Genomic DNA, 24781 nt, shown 5'->3' with positions numbered 1-24781 from the left:
ACCAATGGTCACAGACTACGGATCTTCTTTCTCATCCCATCTCTGTGACATCATCTCTTCAGCAATCTCTCCAATGGTGGTTGAACTCCTCAAATCTTTCCAGGGGTCTACTTTTTCATCTGCCCCCCCACTCTATGATCATCACCACAGATGCGTCCCCCTACGCGTGGGGAGCTCACCTAGGAGATCTACGCACCCAGGGACTTTGGACCCCACAGGAGCGTCGTCATCACATCAATTTCCTGGAACTCAGAGCCATGTTCTACGCCCTCAAGGCTTTCCAACATCTTCTCTGTCCTCAAGTCCTCCTCCTGTGCACAGACAATCAAGTCGCCATGTACTACATAAACAAGCAAGGCGGCACCGGATCTCGCCCCCTTTGTTTGGAGGCTCTGCGCATCTGGACCTGGGCCACGGACCGCAATCTCTTTCTCAGGGCGGTCTATATCCAGGGCGAACAGAACTCTCTGGCCGACAATCTCAGCCGCATCCTTCAACCTCACGAGTGGACGTTGGACCCTCCGACTCTGCTATCCATCTTTGCTCGATGGGGCACTCCGCAGGTGGACCTCTTTGCAGCACCTCACAATCATCAGCTGCCCCAATTCTGTTCCAGACTCTTCTCTCCTCACCGTCTGGCTCCGGATGCATTCCTGCTCGATTGGAGGGATCGGTTCCTGTATGCCTTCCCTCCACTTCCTCTGATGTTGCGGACCTTGTCCAAACTCCGCAAAGACCACGCCACCATGATTCTTATCGCACCTCGGTGGCCTCGCCAACACTGGTTCTCACTCCTGCTCCAACTCAGCTCCAGGGAACCCATTCTACTTCCTGTGTTTCCTACTCTACTTACGCAGCAGCATCAGTCTCTACTGCATCCCAATCTGTCTTCGCTCCACCTGACAGCTTGGTTTCTCTCGGGCTGACCTCTCCAGAGAACCTATCTCAGCCGGTCCGCCTCATCTTGGACGCCTCCAGGAAGCCGGCCACCCTCCAATGTTACCATCAGAAATGGACCAGATTCTCCTCATGGTGTCTCCGGCATCATCAGGAACCCACCTCCTTAGCGGTGGAAACCGTATTGGAATATTTGCTCTCGCTGTCCAATGCTGGCCTCAAAACTACCTCCATCAGAGTCCACCTCAGTGCCATCACTGCGTTTCATGAGCCCATTCTCGGAAAACCCCTCACGGCTCATCCTCTGGTTTCCAGATTTATGCGAGGGCTCTTCAATATCAAACCACCCCTCAAGCCTCCTCCAGTCGTCTGGGACCTGAATGTGGTACTCTCAGCTCTCATGAAACCTCCATTCGAGCCTCTTGCCACAACTTCACTTAGACTCCTTACCTGGAAGGTGCTTTTCCTGATTGCCATCACCTCTGCCAGGAGGGTTAGCGAACTGCATGCACTGGTTGCCGACCCACCGTTCACTGTTTTTCACCATGACAAGGTTGTTCTGCGTACCCACCCTAAATTCCTTCCCAAGGTGGTCTCAGCTTTTCACCTCAACCAGTCCATTGTGCTGCCCGTCTTCTTCCCTAAGCCTCACTCGCATCCTGGGGAACAGGCGTTGCACACGCTGGATTGTAAGCGTGCCCTTGCTTACTATCTTGATCGTACCAGAGCTCACCGAACATCCCCTCAGCTATTTTTGTCTTTCGATCCCAACCGTCTGGGTCGTCCTGTCTCCAAACGGACACTTTCCAATTGGCTTGCTGCCTGTATTGCTTTCTGCTATGCTCGGGCCGGTCTCTCACTGGAAGGAACTGTCACGGCCCACAGAGTCCGAGCTATGGCTGCTTCTGTAGCTTTCCTCCGCTCCACGCCCATCGAGGAAATCTGCAAGGCGGCCACTTGGTCCTCAGTTCACACATTCACTACTCACTACTGTCTGGATGCGTTCTCCAGACGGGATGGACACTTCGGCCAATCTGTGTTACAAAATTTATTTTCCTAATGGCCAACCATCCCACCTCCCTCTTTGTTAGCTTGGAGGTCACCCATGTGTTAAGAATATGCTGCCTGCTTGTCCTGGGATAAAGCACAGTTACTTACCGTAACAGGTGTTATCCAGGGACAGCAGGCAGATATTCTTACGTCCCACCCACCTCCCCGGGTTGGCTTCTTAGCTGGCTTATCCTAACTGGGGACCACGCACTCCTCCGTCGGGCGGGAAGGCACTCGCGCACACGCGGTGCGGCCAACTAGAAACTTCTAGTTAAAAAGGTCCTTACCAAGGGCTCCGTCGGTGACGTCACCCATGTGTTAAGAATATCTGCCTGCTGTCCCTGGATAACACCTGTTACGGTAAGTAACTGTGCTATATCAATAGTTACCTGAATGTAATTGCAGTCCAGCCCAGTTGAGTTGTCTTCATTTTCCCCAGCCCTGCCTAAAACTCTGCAGCTTTAAATGTTAACTCCACCAACTCCACCTTTGCCCAGGTATTATGCATTCCATTTCACTTTACCCCAAAGGAGTGTGGGATTTATAGTCTCTTGATTCTATCCACTGCTGGAGTTCTCATCAAAGCTAACTTCAGCCCATCCTGATCTGTCTTGTTATATATGATTTTGAGTTCTGACCAATCAGCCAACTACTTAATATGCAAATCCAACAGCTGAAAGTATTAGGTCCAAGAATATCAAAGTACTAGACCCGTTCACACTTTTATGTGAACATTTCATGAACTTTTATATAGACTACTTCATGAATTTTTTGTATGGATCTTCAGAATGCAATCGGGCAGAACATACTTCCGATTGCTAGAGTCTCCATCGATCTAATTTTTAATGAATTATTTTATACCAAATCTGACAAAAGCGACAGCCCAGATCTAGTTCAAGATCACCAACTTGTCTCCGCTCCAAAGATGCATGCACGATCATCAAGGATCTCCATTGACAATAAGATGGCGGGTCCTGGGACAACCAGTTTGTCAAAATGGCTTTCTTGTTGTTTTAACTTTAAATATTCCTTCTTTTCATTGTGCAAAACTGCTAATAAAATTACCACCACTTAGCTTGTGTTTATTCTTCAGTGCATTGCTATATATGGAACATAGACTGTTGTGGTCATTAGATTTCCTAGAATTCACCCTTTGAGTATGGAATCAAGGTTGGTGTAGTTCCATCAATACGCTGATCAGGCTTAAATTTGAACAATCGGTACTGGTAACCCTGATGACCTGCTCACAGAATGTTTCTGCTTTGTCTAGATAAATCAGAACCTCAATGATGTCATGGTGGATCTAGAGAAGCAACATGGAAGCCCAGCATCCAATGCTTTCCCCATCAAAGCCCAGCCAAGGTTAGTCCACAGGGGCCTCCGGATAATGCAGCATTTCATAGGGCACTGGGAGTTTTATCGGTGCTGCTAGGTTGTTCTTATTTTGCCTAAACTGCCCATTATGTACTGCAGGGAAAATAAAATGGGACTTGTGGAAGATAATGGGCGATAACTGTTAGCGTTGCAAATCATTATTATGATGTCAGATACTTTATCGGAGACTTTTGTACAGGTAAAAATAAGTCGCCTAAATGTAAGTGGATTTTCAGATTTCTAAAACTGACACAGACAATTCTAGTCTATAAGGAACAAAGACCTGTATCCTTAAGTTTATAGTTGACATACTGAGCAGACATTTTCGCAACATATTCAAGTGTGGGGGAGCTGGTTGACTCGATGCTGTTTGCGTTGTATCGGGTCGGTATTCCAAACGATTTAATCAGCCACTGACTGGTTAAATAGTTTGTTTGGGGATCTCTGTTAATTTTCAGCTGGACTTAACTGGTTATCGCTGCTGAAAACTAGCGGAGTTGGCAATTGGCCGGTTAAGAGCTGACATTCAACACTTAATTGGCCAGATAACGGCAAAAAAGGACTGATTTGTCCAGTCCCAATGTTAATGCACTCACCCATAGCTGCTTAAGTTCCAAGTACAGAACTTCCCCGATTTTCACGGGGGTTCCGTTCCAGGAACCCCCATGAATATCAAAAAAAAGGTGAATATGGTTTTTCGCCTGAGGAGGCAGGAGAGGGCAGCTGGAGCGCCAGCGAGTGAAGGAAATCACTCTCAGTGTGCTCCGACCCGCCTCTTCCTGTTGTAAAATCGGGCTACACCAATCAGGAGCTGCTTTGACACGCAGCTCCTTGATTGGTATAGCCCGACAGGTGCTATTGACTCATCTGTCTCTACAAGACCCAGATATGTAGTGCCAAAGCCTGAATCTAGCCCGGCACTCAATATCCTGGAATAATGTCAGTGACGGTCATTCTTTTGGCTGCATATTGACCTCTATATGTTCTTGGTGTGGTTTTGCAATATTACGTCTTGGCTGTAGGAGCCTAGAGAATGATATCGGACAGGGTGTCAGGTCAAAAGCGTGCCGGGACAAAGGCGCACCCAGACAATTGAGCGCAGCGCGGAGGTGCGCGCCGCTCTAAATTACTGTTTTTAGGGCTCCGAAGGGGGAGCATGGGGGGGAACCCCCCCACTTTACTTAATAGACATTGCGCTGCGTTGTGGGGGCGTTGTGGGGGGTTTGGGGGGTTGTAACCCCCCACATTTTACTGAAAACTTCACTTTTTCCCTGTTTTTAGGGAAAAAGTTAAGTTTACAGTAAAATGTGGAGGGTTACAACCCCCCAAACCCCCCATAACGCCGGCGCGATGTCTATTAAGTAAAGTGGGGGAGTTCCCCCCACGCCCCCCCCCGTCAGAGCCCTAAAAACAGTAATTTAGAGCGGTGCGCGCCTCCGCGCTGCGCTCAATTGTCTGGGCGCGCCTTTGTCTTTCACGCCGTTGTCTATGAACCATTGGACAGGGATGCAAAAGCTTTCATCTAGATGGCCCAACTTTCCTTCCTGTTGCAGTCTAAGCTCCAGCATGTCACTTATCCAGGATTTCTAACCCCCATCCCCAACAGAAAGAAAACCAACCTGTTCTCCAGGCTGCGGATAAAGAAGAGCAGGTAGCTCTGCAGACTGCATGGTGGCGTGCTGTCCATTAACAAAGCCCTGCTGAACCCTTTCGGCTTTCCGAAGGGACTTGTGCAGTGATGCGGCAGTGACTGGAATGCGTAGCTTTCTGCATGACCAAGTGAGCTTGGCAAGTTCTAGAAACGTGGGAGGTTTGTGAGGGTATCCGAAATAATCCGTGTGTTGCCTTAACCAATCGGAATATTTGTACCTTTTGCTTCTTGAGTTCTTTTAAAAATCAATAAGAAATTTAACTTTGTGTCCCCCCCCCCCCCACCCAAACCCCACTCAGTGGTCTTTAGCTCCTGAATCCAAGCTAGAAGCCCACTTCTTTGAAGCTGCTTTTAACTCTTTAACTCCCACTGACTGTCAGATACCCATTGAATCATTCCTTTTACCAGAAACTCCCCAACCCTGAGATGCCCTGTCTGTCCAAATTAGATTGTAAGCTCTTCTGAGAAGGGACCGTCTATTGAATATTGAATGTACAGCGCTGCATATGCCTTTCAGCATTATAGAAATAAGAAGAAGTAGTAGTAGTAATTAAAATGGAGGTTGGCGGAGGGGAGGGATTTAAAGGTGTAGAGTAGCAATCCATGCTATGTTGGACAAACTAAAGTTTTCTGTATCATTTCCTTCCTGGCACGACACACAGAATTTGTTTGCTGTTCAGACGGTGCTACCTAAGACAGATTGAACACAAGCAGAAAGTGCTCAGGGTACAGTTAAGACCTTAGATAAGTCAGGGGGGGCCATCGATTTTAGCGTATACTTCTGAAGGAATTTTTTTTTAGAATAAAGTAAAATTCTGGAATCTCAGGTGGAACACCCAGAATCTCTTCAGGACACTTGGAGGGAACCTTTCTTTCCAGCTAACTAGGCGGTCCACTGCCACTGTCCAGGGTTCCCATTAACTAACCCCCTCTGTTACTAAGGCAACTAATGGCAACTTCCTGGCAATGTCCAGCTATCTTACACTGTAATCCACTTAGAACTGCAAGGTACAGGCGGAATAGATGTCACTAATGTAATGTAATATAATGGGCGTGTTAGCCTTGAGTGCGCGCTAATATTTATCTAGCACGCCTTAGTAAAAGAACCCCTAAGTAAATACAGTGGAACCTTGGTTTACGAGCATAATTCGTTCCAGAAGCATGCTCGTAAACCAAATTGCTCGTATATCAAAGCAAGTTTCCCCATAGGAAGTAAGGGAAACTGCTTTGATTGGTTCCACCTCCTCCCCCCCCTGAGGCTACCGGCGCTGCTCCATTCTCCCCCCCCCTTGAGGAATCCGACGCTGTTCCAACCCCGCCCTGCGATCCGGCATCCCCCCCAGCGATCCAGCACCCCTCTCCGCTCGCTTTGTCCCCTCTCCACCGCGATCCTACTTCCCCCCCCACCCCCCGAGCAGTCAATGACACCCTTTACCCGACTTGGCACCAGTGCCGGTGCCCGAAGATCCTCCCTCTTCTGGCGCGGCCTGGGCTGGGCGGTGCATCAGAGATCCTCCTTCTTCTGGTCTGGGCTGGGCTGGACTGGCTTTGAGCATTTGCGCATGCTCAAAGCCTTCTGGTCTCGCTCTCAATCTCGGAGAGAGCGAGACCAGAAGGCTTTGAGCATGCACAAATGCTCAAAGCCAGCTCAGCCCAGCCCAGAAGGAGGATCTCCGACGCACCGCCCAGCCGCGCCAGAAGATGGAGGATCTTCGGGCACCGGCACTGGTGCCAAGTCGGGTAAAGGGTGTCATTGACTGCTCGGGGGAGGGGGGGGAAGTAGGATCTCGGTGGAGGGGGGCAACGCGAGCGGAGGGGATGCCGGATCGCCGGGATGGGGGGGTTGCCGGATCGCGGGGGGGGGGGGGGGGGCGCTCGTACAGCGGGGGGGGGGGGGGGCGCTCGTACAAGCTCGGTTTATGAGGCACCAAGTTTGCGAATGTTTTGCTCGTCTTGCAAAACACTCGCAAACTGGTGCACTCGTAAACCGAGGTACCACTGTACTGAGGAGGATTTTTTGCCACTGGAAGAAGCCTATTCCCTGATACTACCTACTGTATGAACACGGGGGATCTTTTTGACAAAATTACAGAGCATGTACATAGGCATAGATCAGTGGTCTCAAACTCACGGCCCAGGGACCACACTATTTGGAGGCCTTCAGTATGTTTATCATAATCGCAAAAGTAAAATAAAACAATTTCTTGATCATATGTCTCTTTTAGCTATAAATGACAATATTATTATTAAGACTTACATTACATTAGTGATTTCTATTCCGCCTGTACCTTGCGGTTCTAAGCGGATTACATTAGAAGATGGCTGGACATTTCCAGGAGAATTACATAACATTGAAGAAAGCAGGTTTCAGGTTACAAATAGAGGTTACATATTAAGGTTTTGGACGTTTGAGACATTGAGGAGATCTATCAAGCAGGTTACAGTACTTTATGTATAACAATTTTTATTGAAAGAATCAAATAATCAGTACAACAGGATAATACAAAAATACATTCAATACAATAATATTTCATACAAATTTAAATCATTCTTTCAAATTTAATTTCCATATGAATTAATTCAATCTTATCTATACCCCCCTTAATTCCATCCCCTACCCACTATCTTCCCCTAAATGAAATCCCTCACCCTGGATGAAAGTTGACAAAAATAAAGAATTAAAATAAATAACTGGAATGTAATTATTAAACCTAATTTTCATAATAAATCATTGATAACCAAACTTCGTATTTTTGGTGAAAGATTCTGAATATAAGGATCCCAAACCTCGATAAAAAGACGAGTTCTTTTAGGCGAACCTCGAACCTCCCAACTCTCAAATAAAAATAAGCGATGTAATTGATTCCTCCAATGCCAAAAACTTGGAGATTCTTTCTGCAACCAAAATTGCATAATACATTTATGCCCAATCATAAAGCTGGAATCCGGTTATATATTGAGGATTTAGTTTGGAGACTTGACTAGAAGTTGCCAAAGGGGTGGTGTATTCGCGAGGAATATGCAGTTGGGATAGGAAAGGGGGAGATTAGGTTGATGGGATGTGTTTTTTGAATAGTAGTGTTTTTATTTCTTTTCGGAACGCTTTAAAGTCAGTTGTTTTGGTCAGCAGCTTGCAGATGGCGGGGTCAAGTATCGCTGCCTGCGTCGCTAGGAGGTTGTCGTATAGTTTCTTGCGTCGAGTGCCATTGAGTGGAGGGTAGGTGAATGGGATCTGGGCTCTCCTTATTCTGGGAGAAAGGTTTCGGTATAGGCGGTTGTTTAGGTAGATGGGTGCAGTTCCGTGGGTTACTTTAAATAGTAGACAGTATAATTTGAATTGGGTTCTTGCTTGTATTGGTAGCCAGTGAGAGTCTAGATAGGCATTGGTGATGTGGTCAAATTTACCAAGAGAATAGATAAGTCTGAGAGCTGTGTTCTGAACAGTCTGTAGTTGTTTTATCATGTTGGTAGGACATGGTAGATAGAGGCTATTGCAGTAGTCTACAAGTCTTAGCACAAGGGATTGGTCTATGATCCTGTATTGATCTTTGTCAAAGAATTTTCTTATTTTTCGTAGGTTGCGCATGGTGAAGAATGCTTTTTGGGTAGTTTTGTTGATTTGTGTCTGCATTGTGCAGCATCTGTCTATCAGTACTCCCAGAATTTTGAGTGTGGTGTGTATTGGGTATTTGGTTGCACTTACTTCCAGTTCAGTTAAGGATGGTTTTTTGTCCTTTTTTAGCAGTAGGAATTTGGTTTTATCCGAGTTCAGCTTCAATTTATGATTAGTCATCCATTTTTCCACAGTTTCTAGTGTTGTTTCATGCGTCCTGATGAGACGGGGTCTTGGATGTCGAAGGGGAGGAGGATGGTTATGTCGTCCGCGTAGCTGAATGATACTATATTTAGGGTGTCTAGAGTTGTGCCCAGGGAAGATATGAAGAGGTTGAATAGAATGGGTGATAGTGGTGACCCTTGCGACACTCCACAGGGGATTGAACATGGGTCCGATATAAGAACTTTTGACTTAACTCTGTATGTTCTTGTTTTAAGGAATCATTGGAACCAGTTGTAAACCCTACCTGAGATCCCTATGGCGTCTAGTATCTGGAGTAGTATGGGGTGGTCTACTAGGTCGAATGCAGCTGAAAGATCGAGTTGGATGATTAGCATCCTGTTTCCTTTACTAAGGTGCTGTTGGGCTATATCCAGTAGAGATACAAGTAGTGTCTCTGTGCTGTGGTTTGTTCTGAATCCAGATTGAAATGGATGCAGAATGTTGTGGTCTTCTAGGTAATTGGAGAGATATTGTGCTACAAGACCTTCTATTAGTTTGACATATAAAGGGATCGAGGCGATGGGTCTATAATTTGCAGGATTGTCAATTGGGCCTTTGAGGTCTTTCAGTATGGGAGTGATTATAATCTCGCCTAGTTCTGATGGGAACTGATCTTCCCTGAGAGTGGTTTGCAATCATTGCATGAGACTAGCTTTGAATTTAATGGATGCGGTAGTTAGCAGGTACGGAGGGCAGTTATTCAAATCACATGAAGTTTGGCTGTATTTTTTGTATAGCCGGTCCAAGTCGGTCCATTGTACAGTTGGGAAGTTAGTCCAGGTTCTGTCTGCTGAAATGGCTTCATCCATTATGGGTTTTATTAGTATCTCGCCGAGGTTGGTTGGTGAGTTGTTGAAGGTGGTTCTGATTGTGGTGATTTTGTGTTTGAAGTGGTCTGCTAATTGGGGAGCTGTAGGAGATTGGTTTCCTTGAGTGGCTAGGAAAGGTTTGGTATCAGTGAGGTTTCTTACAAGGTTGAAAAGGTTTTTTTGTGTCTGGTGTTTCGGTGCCGATTAGTTTGGAGTAGTAGGCTTTTCGTTTTTCCTTCAGTTTGATTTTATATTGTTTGATTTGGTTTCTCCATGCTGTTTTGGTATGGTCTTGTTTCTGTTTTTTCCAGATTCTTTCGAGATGTCTACATTGCCTTTTTAGATGGAGGAGTTCTGAGTTTAACCATTTGTCTGATGGTCTACAGATTTTATTTTTAGTTTTTATTGGGGCTAGCTCATTCAAGGTAGATTCACTAAAGGTACGCCAGAGATTTACGAATTCTTTAGGGTTATTGGAGTAGATTGCGGGGTCTACTGTGTCCCAGAATGTAGTAGGTTCGATTTTCTGTCGGGTCTTGATGAGTGTTTTGTGGGGTGTGGGTTTGTTGTTATTTTGAGCCCAGTTGATAGTGAAGGTATATTTGTAATGGTCTGACCAGAGGGAAGGATGCCAGGTGCCATTAGAGATGTGGATATTTTGTGTGTGGAGGTTAGGAGATGAGTATGCAGCAATATCAAGTTGGTGGCCTTTTTCGTGTGTGGGTTCGGGGTTAAGGATCTGGTAGGATAGGGTAGCCTGCAAATACCAAATACAGATTCACTCCTTCACAGATGACGTCCAACTATACCTACCGCTAGGAGAAAACTGTGATACCCAGATCGTGAAACTCCTAAAATGCCTCTCGGAAATCAAAAACCGGATGACTGTCAACAAATTGCAACTAAACGCCTCCAAAACGGAATTCTTACGGATCCACAAAAAACACGGCAACCGCGCCCATCCCTCGCTGCACTGGGACTCGACTATCACTATTCACTGAGGAAACCCGATCACATCACAGTGGCATACATCGACTCACACTGGCTCCCAATACAAGCAAGAGTACAATTCAAATTCTACTGCCTACTATTTAAAACCATAAACGGAGACGGCCCAGCCTACCTAAACAACCGCCTAATCCAAACTACCTCAACCAGACATAGGAGTACCCACAAACCGTTCACGCATCCTCCAATCAGAGACGTCAAACGAAAAAAACTGTACGATGGCCTTCTAGCCACACAGGCAGCAAAACTGGACTACCAACTCTCCAATTTCCTGATAACGACCCCAGACTACAAATCGTTCAGAAAAGAAATAAAAACCATGCTATTCAAGAAATTCTTGAAGACAAACTAACACCGCAAGACTCGTCCCAAGTCTCTGAAGCAACCCGCTCTACTCTTCAATTCCTCTGGAAATGGCCAGATAACTCCTTTTGTAATCCGCCTTGAACCGCAAGGTAATGGCGGAATAGAAATCACTAATGTAATGTAATGTAATATATGCAAACAAAGGTATAAAATTCCTAGGTCTTTAGAAAGACCACTCACTTGGGACTTCAAACGGACTTTCTAAAGACCTAGGACTTTTATACCTTTGTTTGCATATATAGTGTTTTAAATTAATGTAACTTTTGATTGGCTCAGACATCTCTCTTGCCTCTTTGCTGTGTTTTTAGAATCAAAAAATTTGGTAACTGCTTGCATTCTATAAACTGGACACATAAGGGGGGAGGGGCATAGAACTGCATCCTATGAGTTTTGCGCACATTTCGTAGACTATTGACTAAGGGCAGTTACGTGCGCAAGTACTAATTAGTACCAATTAACAGGAATTATAGCCAATTTTTGCTCATTAACATCAATTAAGGCTCATTAAATTTAAGTTATGCGGATAACTGCTGTTGTTTTATAATTTGCATGTGTAACTTTGCACGCTAAAAGTAAAAATGAGCACGCAGGTTTATAGAATTAAGGAAAGTGGGTAGTGCATCTGTTCTCCAAGGCATTCACTTCTGGCAGCTTCTGAGAGGGCTCTTCACAGCAAGAGATGAGTGAACCAAAGCTCACGGCCTTTTGCCTAATCTTTGTGTCCTTGGGAGGGAAAGAGGGAGGGTTTCATCTTGTATTGCTGCCTGCTTGCTCAGGTTTGTTTTGTTTTTTTTTTCTTTGTGGATTTTTCTTCCAGGTATGAGCAATTGAAAGGGTTGTTCCAAAGCGGACAGAAACGCCATTCGGAACGTTTTGTTTTGACTTATCTGTGAATCTGACCCCAAACGTACTCGGGGGGGGGGGAGAGGGGGGGTGTTTCTCTTTATTTTGTAGAATTGGTGGGGAGGAAGTGTTAGAAGTTGCTCCCGGTGTTTAGTTTTGAGGTGCCCCTTCTTTTACACCACATAAATTTAGGGCTGAAACTTTCAGGGTGACCAACGGCTAACTTTTGGCTAGATGGGGGATATTTAGATGCTACTCAAAAGTTATGTGGTAGAAGATGTAGAAGATGGGAGAGAATTGCTGCCGGATTCTCTAAACGGTGCCTTAAAACCTTAAAAGCGACCGCCGGTCGCGTGTCAGTCATGTAACGATGCTGTTTAGAGTCTAGCTCCTCTGGCAAAGGTGGGCACCGGAAATATAGAGCAGGGTATTCAAGGCCGGTGTCTACCTTTGACGTGAATCTTGCCTATAGTGGCATTAGGCACCTCTGGAGGCGTGATTCTAGTGCCATTTATTTAGGCGCTGGTAGACGCTTTGGATTTTTATTTAAGTTCTATTTAAAATGGCATTTCCCTCTTAACTTAGGTGTTTGGGAAAGTAGCTTACTTGCACGGTCTGTGTCTGTGTATGGCCGTTTGGTGGAGGATGGGCAGGGGAGGGCTTCAATGGCTGGGAGGGTGTAGATGGGCTGGAGTAAGTCTTAACAGAGATTTCGGCAGTTGGAACCCAAGCACAGTACCGGGTAAAGCTTTGGATTCTTGCTCAGAAATAGCTAAGAAGAAAAAAAATAAAAAATAAAAAAAATTTAAATTGAATCAGGTTGGGCAGACTGGATGGACCATTCGGGTCTTTATCTGCCGTCATCTACTATGTTACTATGTATGTTACTTAAATTTAACTGGGGTGCAGCAATGTTCAGCTAACGCGTCCATGTAATCCCATGGACACGTTAGCGGTTAGCGCATGCATTGATTCAGTACAGGCTAAATCCACGCTTAGCACGCCTTTGTAAAACAGGACCTTAATCCTCCATTGCTCCAGGTACATTGAAGTATCTGTATGTAAACCGCTTTGAGTGTAATTGTAAAACTACAAAAAGGCGGTGTGCAAGTCTCAACCCCTTTCCCTGATGTCATAATGCCTCATTGCACCAATAAGAGCCAACCTCATCAGTGATGTCACAATGCCTCCATTGTTCTATACTTGGCTCACTTCTGACATTGCATTGGAGGAGAGTGTGGTGCAGTGGTTAGAGCTCCAGCCTCGGCGCCCTGAGGTGGTGGGTTCAAACCCCGCACTGCTCTTTGTGACCCCGGGCAAGTCATTTAATCCCCTTTTGCACATTAGATAGATTCTGAGCCCTCCAGGACAGACAGGGAAAATGCTTGAGTAGCTGAATGCAAAAAAAGTGGTGTATAAGTAATAAAAAAAAAATAAAGACTGTGACATTATAAACCTTTTAATATACTTTATAGGGCAGTGGTCTCCTGTGCCTGGCCCCAGGGCTGCATGCAGCCCCTGAAGTCCTCGTTTATGGCACTCAAAACGGTGTCAGGTCAAAAGCGCGCCCAGACAATTGAGCGCAGCGCGGAGGCGTGCGCCGCTCAAAATGACTGTTTTTAGGGCTCCGATGGGGAGGCGTGGGGGAGAACCCCCCCACTTTACTTAATAGACATCGCGCCGTGTTGAGGGGGCGTTGGGGGGAGTTTGGGGGGGTTGTAACCCCCCACATTTTAATGAAAACTTCACTTTTTCCCTGTTTTTAGGGAAAAAGTTAAGTTTACAGTAAAATGTGGAGGGTTACAACCCCCCAAACCCCCGCGCGATGTCTATTAAGTAAAGTGGGGGGGGTTCCCCAACAAAACCTCCCGTTGGAGCCCCTAAAAACTGTCATTTTCTTTGGCGCGCGCCTCCGTCTTGCGCTCAATTGTCGGCGTGCGCCTTTGTCTTTCACGCCGTTGTCTATGAACCGTCAAAACCGTTTGGCGGACCGTCTGTTTCAGTCTTGCCCACTTGATTTAGCAACTGCGATCTGTTAAGTGGGTGAATCGTCATTTCTGGAATTTCCCTACTGTTGAAAATCCAAAATAAGAGTGAAGTTTTAAAATATATCCTTGAAGTGTTTTAAGAATCAATATTGGTATTAATTTTTTTTATAATATCTGCTCTGAACAAACAGGTCAAAGCGGTTTCCAAAATTAGCAGTTGTAAGCTTGAAATCTCTTGCTGGCCCTCGGTTTTCAACTGCAGCCCGGCATAGGATGTAAGCCGAGAAGGGAGCATTTCTTTGCGTTTAGCTCATACCCTTTTCAGGAGTAGCTCAAGTTATATTCAGTTACGCAAGGTATTTTTTTTTTTTTCTTGTCCCTGGGGAGCTTAGTCTAAATTTGTACCTGAGGTAATGAAGGGTTAAGTGATTTGTCCAAAACCATAAGCAGTAACAGCAGGGATTTGAACCAGGCTTTCCCGGTTCTCAGATTGCTGCTCTAACCCAGTGATAATCGATTCTTTTTGTGACCCCCGACACCATGAGGGTGGCCAAATAAAACTGTGTAACTGCCCCTCCCTCCAATAAGTGCAGAATGCAGAGGGCTCGCCCAGGTTGTGACCACAAAAAATGGCTTTTGCGGCCACGTTTGGGGGGAAGGGTCTGCTCTGACCACTAGGCCGCACTCCACTTTCCATCAAAGTGACCTATTATGTCAAGTGTGGTGGGAAGAAAGGCTTTTGAGGGGTGGGGGGGGGGGGGGGTGGAGTTGGAGCCAAGGACACACATTTGAGTCCTTCTTTCTTGTTTTCCTCTGTATTCATGGAATTCTCTCAATTTTTTAATCCCTGCAGTGATAGCAGCCCAGTGAAGGCAAACAAAAGTCCCTCTTCTCCCCCCGATGGACCCCCACACGCGAGCCAGGAGACCAAGACTGTGAATCATGAAGCCGAGGCGGCTCCAGTGGCACCTGCTACCCTGGGAGAAATGCCAGCTGCAGCTGTTCCCAAATCTCCTTCTCAGGTACTGTCCGTGCCGTGCCTTTGCCCTGGGTGATATTAGAAGGAGCATTGCCTTCCACACAGGCACAGCGCAATTTTAAGCGACCGTGCACACCTAGGCGGGGGAAAGAAATAATCCTATGTATCTAAAGTATGGGAGTCAAGTTTTGCATGACACACACGTTTCTGTCCTGGCATGGGCTTGAATGTTGCCAAATGTTCAGGTCTGGTGTCTGGTTTAGGTCAACAGATCCTCTTGGGCCACTGGGAGTGTTCTATGGAAAACCAATTAAACAAGCAGACAAGTTCTGTTTTCTCCCCTCCCCCCAGCTGCTCTAGCATTACCTGTGTGCTGGCTTCTACCCCTGTCTGTCCAGGCCTTATTTGCCCCCTTCTCTGAACCCTTCCTGCTTGACTGGTTCTCTCGAGGTCTCAGGTAGGGAATGACACGGGGACAAATTTTTCCCCTTCAAGTTTCAAGTTTAATTAATTTTAATATACAGTACCGACCATCGCCGTACACCTGGCCGGTTTACAATGCTAAAAATGAAAGGTTAAAATAAATTTTTGTAAGGGGGGGGGGGGGAGAAATGTGAACATTAAATAGACAAATTACAAATACGAGCTTGAGCTTGAGGGGAAAGGGGGAGGGGAAAGTTAATAATTACATCATTAGAAACATTAATTAAAGGGAAGAGGAATAGGGATCGCTTCTTAAAAGCGGTTCGTGTTTATTTTGCAGGCTGTTGGAAAGGAAATATTTAGACGCTATGGTATGCGTCTTGGAATAAGAACGTTTTTAGTTTAGTCTTAAATTTGTCGAGTGAATTTTCGAGGCGGAGTCGAGGCGGCTTGGCGTTCCATAAAGTTGGAGCTACAACGGAAAACTTCTCCCCATCCCGGCGCGTTCTTTTCCTGCCCCTGCCCCATTCCTGCAAGCTCTGTTCTCATCCGCACAAGCCTCAAACATTTTAAAATCATAAGGGTTTGCCTCGTGCGGTTAAGGCAGAGCTTACAGGAATGACGCAGGGACAGAGACAGTGACAAAACTCACGGGCATGGGATGGGAAAATTGAGTGCCTGCAGGGACAGAGAAAAAATGGTCTTTGTCATTCTCTAGTCTCAGGTGTTGGGTGGCACGCTTTAGCTGTGATCACCACATTTAGGGGTCTTTTTTTTTTTCCCCCCACTAAGATGCACTAACAAGATGTAGTGCTTGCAAACGAATTTGTATGTGTTGAGTGCCAGGCAGCCCATCGGTATACAATGTACTAAAGTCAGCAATCGTCTAGCTATTGTCACTAAACCAGGTCTGCACGATCGCTCATTCTCCGATCTGACCATGCAAATAAGCTCATTAATATTGAAATGCCATGCAAACTAGCCGAGCGATTGATCTTCTTTAATGGCTTCCCAATGCATAAAAAAAAGTGATAGATTGTAGCGGTCCAAAAAGAGCGACTGGTCAAGACCAGTCACTTACCTGTCTAAGCATAGTTATCCCTTTTTTTTTTAATGGGAGGGGCCTTAGGCATCTGAGCCAATCAGGGCCTTGTGCCCTTTCCCTTGCATCACCTGATGCACCGAGGAGGGAAGGCCTGCCATTTTGGATCAGTGGGCCTTGAAGGTAGAGGGACCATGTTTCCTTCCTGCTTGCTTCCATCTTCGGAAAAAGCTACCAGGGGAAGGGGGGCATGGGGAGAGGGGGGCATGGCAGGAGTGAATGGCATTCCTCCTGCCTATTTTCTTTCATGGGGGAGGGGGAGTCACCATGACAGGAGGGAGTGCACATCCCTTCTGCCATTTTTTTATCAAGCATCCTTCTTGTTGATTTTCACTAGAACGGGGTATAGGGGATTATCAGTGCCGTGTTTATTGGGGGTCATTGGGGAAGGCTGCCTTTTTTTTTTTTTTTAATGGGGCAGATATTGTGCGGATGTAACACACATAGCATCTGTGCCCATTAAACAAAAAGGTTTCTTGCTCTGAACAGCTGAGTGGCAGGAGACTGCTTTCGGGACTTTCCCTACCTCTCAGCTGTTCGGGCTTCCCCTGCCGACTCTGTTGACGTGTGCGAGTCGCTCACAGCGATCAATCGAACGGGAGAGTTGGGGGATTACCATGAACCTCCGCGTGAATCATTTGCATGTAAACTTTTTAGTGCATGAATAGCTCTTTTTGAATCGGCCAAAAATCAAATCACAGCAGACCCACACGGTCTTACCGATCCTCTTTAGTGCATCTAACTCTTAATGAGCACTAAATCCGTTAGACACCCGCCAGAGAGTGGTTCACTGAATGCAAAATTTACTGATCCCACTTGGTAGGGATGAGAGAAAATGAGGCCGGTATTAACCAGAAGAGATTCCTCCTCCTCCTCTAGACTGCAGAACCGACACCCCCAGGAATTTAATAAGACAGAATGGGAGTTTGTGGAACAGCTACCATTGAGCGAGTCTGGCAAAAGACGAACCCTCCATGTGGTGCGCTGAGATCCGGTACTTCCTCACCCCTCTCCTCTCGGCTGCTAACTTGCACACGGTCCTCCAGCGTTGGAAAACAGCACTAAAGGCTGCCTTTCTGGCTGGCCGGGCCTATCCTTTGCTGCGTCCCTCTGATGCACCTTTCTGTGGAGGGACCTGGTGGGCGGGTAAGTAGCCGAGAGGTTGGGGGGAGGGGGGAGTTCATGTGCACGGACAGGAGGACAGAAATGTCCTCCCACCCAGAGCCTACCGAGACCTAGCTATACCACCAATGGGGCGATTCTATAAATGGTATTGGCACGTCTAATGCTTAGGCGCTGGCAATAACGCTAGGTAGACGTGTGAGCACCAAAATGTGGCAGGCGTATGTAACTGGGCCCCTTTCATTGCTCCGTTCTGATGAACCCTCCCCGTTGCAGCTACACGCGCTACCACGTATGCCACCCTTGCGTAATAGTATGTAGGTGAATTCCTGCCACCTAGTGGCATAAATATAAACTTAACCATGAGATTGACAGTATTCTTAACGTGACCATTTATTTTTTTCATCAAAACGGGATATCTATTAATTGTCAGTCCTGCCCCCGATCCTGCCCTAGCCCCACCCCCAATTTCTTCCATTCATTTTTCATGTACACATAATATCTTATTAATTCATAATGGTAACCACAAAATGGAAAAAAAAACCCCATAAAGCACACTATACGCAGAGAAAATGTTAATTATCATTTATATTTGGGGGGGTTTCAAATATGTCAAGGCAGATGACTTTAAAATATGCAATGTCACCTCAGTAACTATAGAAAAATAGACAAATATAGTGCAAATTATAGACAGCAGATATAAATTCTCAAAACTGAAACATTTTGATCACTAAATTGAAAATAAAATCATTTTTCCTACCTTTGCTGTCTGGTGATTTCATGAGTCTCTGGTTACACTTCCTTCTGTCTGTGTATCCTTTCTTTCATTTCTTTCTTTCTGCACTCAGCCCCACCAATTGTCCCTTTTTATTCCCTCCCTCCTTCCTTCCTGTGTCCTTAGTGCCTCCTTCCTATGTCCTTAATGTCCCTTCCTATGTCCTTAGTGTCCCTTCCTATATCCTTAGTGTCCTCAGTGCCCCTTCCTATGTTCTTAGTGCCCCCAGTGCCTCCTTCCCGTGTCCTCAGTGCCCCCCAGTGCCTCCTTCCTATGTCCCCCCACTGCCTTCCAGCCCCTGTCCTACCCCCTCCCCCCAAACCTGCCTGCCTATCACCATCCCTCCCTGCTGCGCCAAAGCGAGCCTCCCTCTTTCCCTCCCACACCCGATTTGACCCCCCCCCCTCGGGACCGCCACCAATGCTGCTTGCTGCCCAGAAGCCTTCTTCCCGACATCAATTCTGACGTCGGAGAGGAAGTTCCGGGCCAGCCAATCACTACCTGGCCCGGAACTTCCTCTCTGATGTCAGAATTTATGTCGGGAAGGCTGCTTCTGGGCGTCAAGCAGCGGCGGCGAATCGGGGGGAGGAGTTTAATCTGGCTGGAGAGAGGTAAGAGAGGCTGGCAAGCAGTACCGGCTGCAGACCCAGGGGGGAGGGGGGTTTTGAATCGGGTGCCGGAAGAAGGGAAGGAGGGAGGCTGACTTGGCGTGGCAGGGAGGGAGGGTGAGCGATCCCGTTGGCCACGTGCACAGCTTTGGGACACTTTCCCTGAAAATGGAACATTTCGGCATCCTGAAGCTGTGTGCGGGGACAATGGGACAGGGGATCTCGAAACGGGACGTATGGTCACCTTAAGTATTCTGTACATGTACTCTTCCAAGTGGCTCCCCGTCATAGAATTGAGCTTCGAGACTTGATCTGAGCGAGAGGATTCTGCAGTCCAAGCAGTGCTGTATCGACTTCTCGAGCAGCGCTCTTGGTTTACCTGTGCATTTGCATAGGTTTTTATATCACTTATTTTCAATAATTTACTGGCCAATCTTCAGCCAGCCAGTGGTCAGCGTTTCTGTGTCTGCCGGTGGTTGTTTTCCCAGATATTCAATGCTGGGTCATGTCCGAGCACTGGCATAGGATATCTGGTTTTAGGTTTGTCAGAGCGATATTCAGCTAAGCCAGTGTCTTTCAAACTGTGTGCCCCGGCTCAGTGGTGCGCCCCGAAGAGGTTCCAGGTATGCCAGGAGAGATTCAATCATTTTTACTTTATTAAAAAAAAAAATCCCCTTCACTAGAGTAGACGACGTATGTCGCATACACAAGTCTAAAGTAAATTAAACCTTAAGCTCGTATACCGCATCCTCTCTATAAAGATAGAGCTCGGCACAGTTTGCAGGAACTTTAAAATAAGGAAAAAAAAACCCCATAATAAGAATTAGTGATTATAAAGAGAGCAGCAAAATTTACATTTTTGAGAATAGCCAAGTTTTCAGATGTTTTCGGAATCATTGGAAGGAGCCCAGATTCCGCAGTCTGTCAATGTTAAGGATACACCCGCCCAGACAAGCATCATTCTTTGACGTGATTGGTCCTTGAAAACTGACGACAAGTAATTCTAGTTTTATTTATGCTTTCAAGTTCAGTTTATTTAATATACTGCAGATATAAAACCAGAAGGCAAATCTAAGCGGTTTACAATAAAAATTTTTTTAAATAAAATAAAAAACCACCTCCCCCCCCAAATGATCCTAACTTGAGCAACAAAAGCAATAAAGGCTTTGTTACTGTTAAGATCTTCTTATCTTTGCAAACTTGGATTTTCAGCTCCGACAGAAATTAAATAATATATAAAAAAAAGAACGACTGCAGATGGTGGATGAAATGCGTGTTTGCTTGTCAACTATTGAGCTGCGTTTGAGTTAATTTGCCCTCAGAAACAAGCACCTCATCACATTGATTAGCAATTCAGTTCTATCTACTTTACATTCACTGTTAATTACCCATACATAGCTAAAACTTTAAATATATAACTCTCAAACTTAATTTCTTGTTGGTTTTGCAATTTTATCATTTCCAATTATAGTGTGCCACAAAAACATTTGCTCAGTTTAGTGTGCCAGAGCTAAAAAAAACTTTGAGACCCTGAGCTAAGCTGAAACACTTGATGGCTATTTGTGGCCCAATTTAAGAGTTATGTGATCAGGGGCTGGCTATCTGCACTTAAACAGCATAGTTGTCAGCTCCACCCCTGGAACGCTCATAAGCTGGCTTTAGCGCAGGTGCCAACTGTGAATATTCAGTGGCAGTCGCCAGTTAATTGCCGATTAACATTGGCAGTTAGCCACGGACAATCAATTTACGTGGTCAGGAGCCTCTCCTGCCCACTTTAATTGTTAGAATATAGGCTGGATAGAGTTTTTGCAAGAAGCTTGAAGGCCACAACTGCATCGGTGGGTTTGCTGATTCTAAGCTCACTAAAGATTAGAGGAATCCGACTCCTCTTTTTCTTGTGTATATCTGTGTTGACTTAGAATATTTTGGGGGGAAGTCAACAGCACCATCTGGTGGGTTTTCCTGGTAATGCACGTTCAGTATATTTTACTTTGAAGCTGACCTGAGCTCAGTAAACATGAGGCTTTAAGTTGGTGGGAGCAAGGGGGAGTGCTAGGTCGGAGGGTGACAATTGGGAATGGGATAAATATGTTTTAGGTACAAAATGAGCCCCTCGCGCTAGAGCAGCTGCTGGGGAACTAATTGAGAAAGGAAAATTCCATAATGAAACAAAAAGGATCGAAACCACCCAGTACCAAGCTGGAGACCTTGAAGTCACATGTGGTATTTCAGGGCAGATTAAAAAACCCAGTCATAAAGATTCTGATAAATAGCAGGGTCACCTTTAGGTCATACTATTGCTCGAGATTGTTCCCTGAGAGGTGAGACATGTATAGGGTTGACAGATTTTTCCAAACGGAAAATCCGGACCCCTAGACCACCCTTCAGGCCCACCCAGTTTCACCAATCCCTGCCCTGTAATGCCCTAATCCCATCCCCCACTGACTGTTCTTGTCGGGCAGTGAGGAAATCCGCGCATGCATGGATTTCCTTCTTGCCAGACGCGATTTGAGGAGGTTTTTCAAAGTGCCGGGTTTTGAAAAGCCGTACCGGACCCCCTGGACACGCCCTCAAAAGGAAGACATGTCCGGGGAAATCCCGGACTCATATGCCATGAGTTGTCACAAGGTGCATTGGTGTTTTTTGGGGGAGGGGGGGGTCCAGAGAGAACAAAGTTCACAAGGTGAGTGGTTACTAGCCCCCTAGTCCCTAAGCTCTATTCATACTGGTTCAGGGGTGGAGATGCCCATTCCCAAGTGCGAGTTCAAAAGTCATGGATTCAGAGCAGTCAGCTTACCTGTGTTCTTTACAACTTTAATCTTGCACTGCTGTCTATGTGAAGTTTTACTTCATTTTCATGAGTCGTCCAGGTGAAAGTATTTTGATCAGCTATGAGGTTTCCTGGGTGTTTCCTGGCTGGTTCCTGCCCATGTAGCCTTGCCTCCTTGGCTCCCTGGTACCTGCAGCTGTGTTAGATTTTTTAAATTGAATTTCATATTTACTGAACAAATTTGAATGATTTTTTAGTGTTGCAGATATTTGACAGAATCCTAATCTGTGTTGAAATGTCACTGTCTTGCTGCCATGTGCCAGGTGTCTGTCAGTTTCTTTTGTGGGTTTTATAGACCCCTATATTGTACAAAGCTGGAATAATATCTAGGGAGCTTTTCCATCTTCTGAAGCAGTAAAATGTTTCTTTCTGTGGAAGTGGAAGTGAGCCTGGTGTACCACTGGGCAAGACACAACCTTGGATACATCCCAGCACTAAACTTCTACTCAGCTTAAGGTCGTGGAAGTAACAAGTGGATCTCTAGAGACAGGTGTAATCCAGAATTGTCGCCCAGAAATAAAAACAGTTTCAATGACACTAAATATGTCACTTCAGATTTAGCCGCTGCTCTGATATAAAAACTCAACTTTTTCTTTCTATTCAAAGGTGGGGCGAGGCGAGCTCGCTGGGTCCTGCACGTGTGCAGGACTTATAATAATTTTTGCTTTTCTAGAGAGGAGCTGGTCGTTGCTTCACTGTGATTAATGAAACCTTGTGTGATAATTTGTGATTTGTTTTCTGTTTTGTCTCTGTAGTGCTAACCTGTTCTGTGTTTTTGTTTTGTTTTATTGTTTTCCCCCCCACTCCGGGGGGATGTTGGGGATTGTCTTTTGCTGTGGTTTTTGCTTGCATGTAGCTGAGGAGAGGCCCTCCAGTCCCACCGCCTCCAAAACTCACTCCGTCCAAGGACTTCCAGCAAGAGAGCATCGTCAGTCTGTTTGATGACAATTTTGTGCCTGAGATCAGTGTGACCACCCCGTCACAGGTTAGCTGCTTCTATGTTGCATATTACCCTGTCTAACCATTACTGCTCTGTGCAGAGGTGTCGCACTGAATTACTTGGATGAGAAAGCTACAAACCAACTCTTCTGTTAGGATTGACTCATCCACCCACACTGCATACATGGATCTGTTTCCCTGATTTTTTTTTAATTTCCTTATGGAATGGAGAAATACATGTCCATGGAAAGGGTGAGGAAGTAAACCAGTACCATAATGAAAAAAAAAGAATGGATCCAGTTACTGGTACTGTGCCTTGATAGTTGAATCTGTCTGGCAGCCAGTTTCAGGCTTCCCATGAGAAGTGCAGGCGATGCAGTTTGCTACAGCAGAACCCATGCAGCATTCATACCCTTACGTGCTATTACAATTTTGTTCTTTCTGGGCATGGTGATAATATGCTTTGCTCTGAATCTTAGATCTTTGCTACACTGGGCTGCTCTGAGCGGTAGCTGAGCGAGTGTAGCTGAAGGTCCATAAACCAGGCACCACAAGAGTTCAAATCCTGCTTCCCCCACCTGTCCCTATCCCATTCCTGCAAACTCCACCTTAACTGCACAAGCCTCAAACACTTGTGATTTTAAAGTGTTCGAGTCTTGTGCAGATGAGAAGCGAGCTTGCAGGAACGGGATAGGGACAGAGTTCGCGGGCATGGGGCGAGGATAGAGAGATCCTCTGGGGAGGGGGAGAATTTGTCCCCCTTGTCATTTTCTAAGTTCACCTAGGCCAGGGGTAGGCAATTCCGGTCCTCGAGAGCCGGAGCCAGGCCCAGGTTTTCAGGATATCCACCATGAATATGTATGAGATGGGATTTGCATGCACTGCCTCCTTGAGATGCAAATCTATCTCATGCATATTTATTGCGGATATCCTGGAAACCTGACCTGGCTCTGGCTCTCGAGGACCGGAATTGCCTACCCCCTTACCTAGGCAAAGGGGACGGGTCATTATGTATTGCTTTAGGGAGAGGAGGAGACAGTGAATGCTGCACAGGGTCAGACTGGATGGGCCATTTGACCTTTATCTGCCCTCATGTTTCTATGTGGGCTGGATTTCTACCCCTCAGACTGGCTTGGTACTGGAGATGCTCTGGAGATGGTGTGTGTGTTGGGAGGGAGTCTCATCCATTACACAATAGTGACACCTAGTGGCCATATTTAGGGTCCATAAGAACATAACAGCCGTGTTGGGTCAGACCAGTGGTCCATCTAGCCCAGTCTCCTGTTTCCAAATTAGGTCACTGAACTTCGGAGGGAGCTGCTGTTTGTGACCTGTGGCCCAAGGATGTACTTTGTGACTAGATTAATTTGAAAGGTGTATAATAGGGGGGGGGGTGGAATTGTAAATGAAAGCCCCTTGCTGCTGAAGCCCAGTAGAGACTGGGTCTGATTTGAGCTGTAAGCCCAAATAGTAGGTGGAATTGGCTGGACCCAGAAAAGGCCTCTGCACCGTTGTGTTGTGATTAAAAACGATCACGTCCAGACTTTACATCTCAGGAACTGTTTAGTGATGAGCAGCTTGAGCAGAATAAATAAATCTCATCGGCCTGCCCAGCGACGGTAGAGGATCTCTGGATCTCTTGCACCAGAAAAAGTCAACAGAGCAGTATTTGCTGCTGGCAAAAAGTGACACCTCTAGCACCCATCCTGCTTACCCTTCATGCTTTTGTCTGCGTCTGTGCAGTGACCTCTGGCAGCTGTTTCACCATGCGCTAGTCATGAAAGATTTCCCGATTACTTAGCCTGGGAGGAAGTGGCAGCAACAAATCCAAGGGGTCAGGGAGTACAAGTCTTGGCAGCAGATGTGATCTCCATAAGCGATGTTGAGTGAGGTGAATCCATCGAGAAAGGACACCGTCTTGTCAACATTTCAGTCATGTCGCCCGTGGCGGGTTGTAGAGAAGCTATTTAGATTTAGCTCAATGGTAGCTTAAGGCCAATTTAAATTCAGGTCATGTAGTTTCTCTCTGGCCGGAAGGCTTGTAATCCAAGTTCATACTTGAGGTAGTGTAAAGTGAATTGACTTGCCCAAGGTCATAAGGGACGTTGGTGAGATCTGAACTCTGGTTTCCATGGTTCCCACTAGGTTATTCCTTCACTATTACCAACCCTATAGGTGC

The 24781-nt window shown here is 46.1% G+C and overlaps 1 protein-coding gene across 11 annotated transcripts in view; it reads left to right on the top strand.

Moving 5' to 3' along the window:
• Window positions 1–24781, top strand: part of BIN1 (bridging integrator 1) — a 239933-nt gene that overhangs the window by 181308 nt on the left and 33844 nt on the right. For 4 of the 11 annotated variants that reach the window (XM_033944482.1, XM_033944481.1, XM_033944486.1 and 1 more), the window contains exons 9-12: window positions 3218–3309; window positions 4928–4972; window positions 14678–14846; window positions 22520–22648. In XM_033944482.1, the coding sequence (XP_033800373.1) occupies window positions 3218–3309; window positions 4928–4972; window positions 14678–14846; window positions 22520–22648 (435 nt within the window). The remainder of the gene's footprint in view (window positions 1–3217; window positions 3310–4927; window positions 4973–14677; window positions 14847–22519; window positions 22649–24781) is intronic. The other 7 variants (XM_033944485.1, XM_033944489.1, XM_033944487.1 and 4 more) reach the window with 3 other exon arrangements.

The sequence above is a fragment of the Geotrypetes seraphini genome, chromosome 5, assembly GCF_902459505.1.
Source record: "Geotrypetes seraphini chromosome 5, aGeoSer1.1, whole genome shotgun sequence".
Lineage (NCBI taxonomy): Eukaryota > Metazoa > Chordata > Amphibia > Gymnophiona > Dermophiidae > Geotrypetes > Geotrypetes seraphini.
This window is presented reverse-complemented; position numbering and strand designations above follow the sequence as displayed.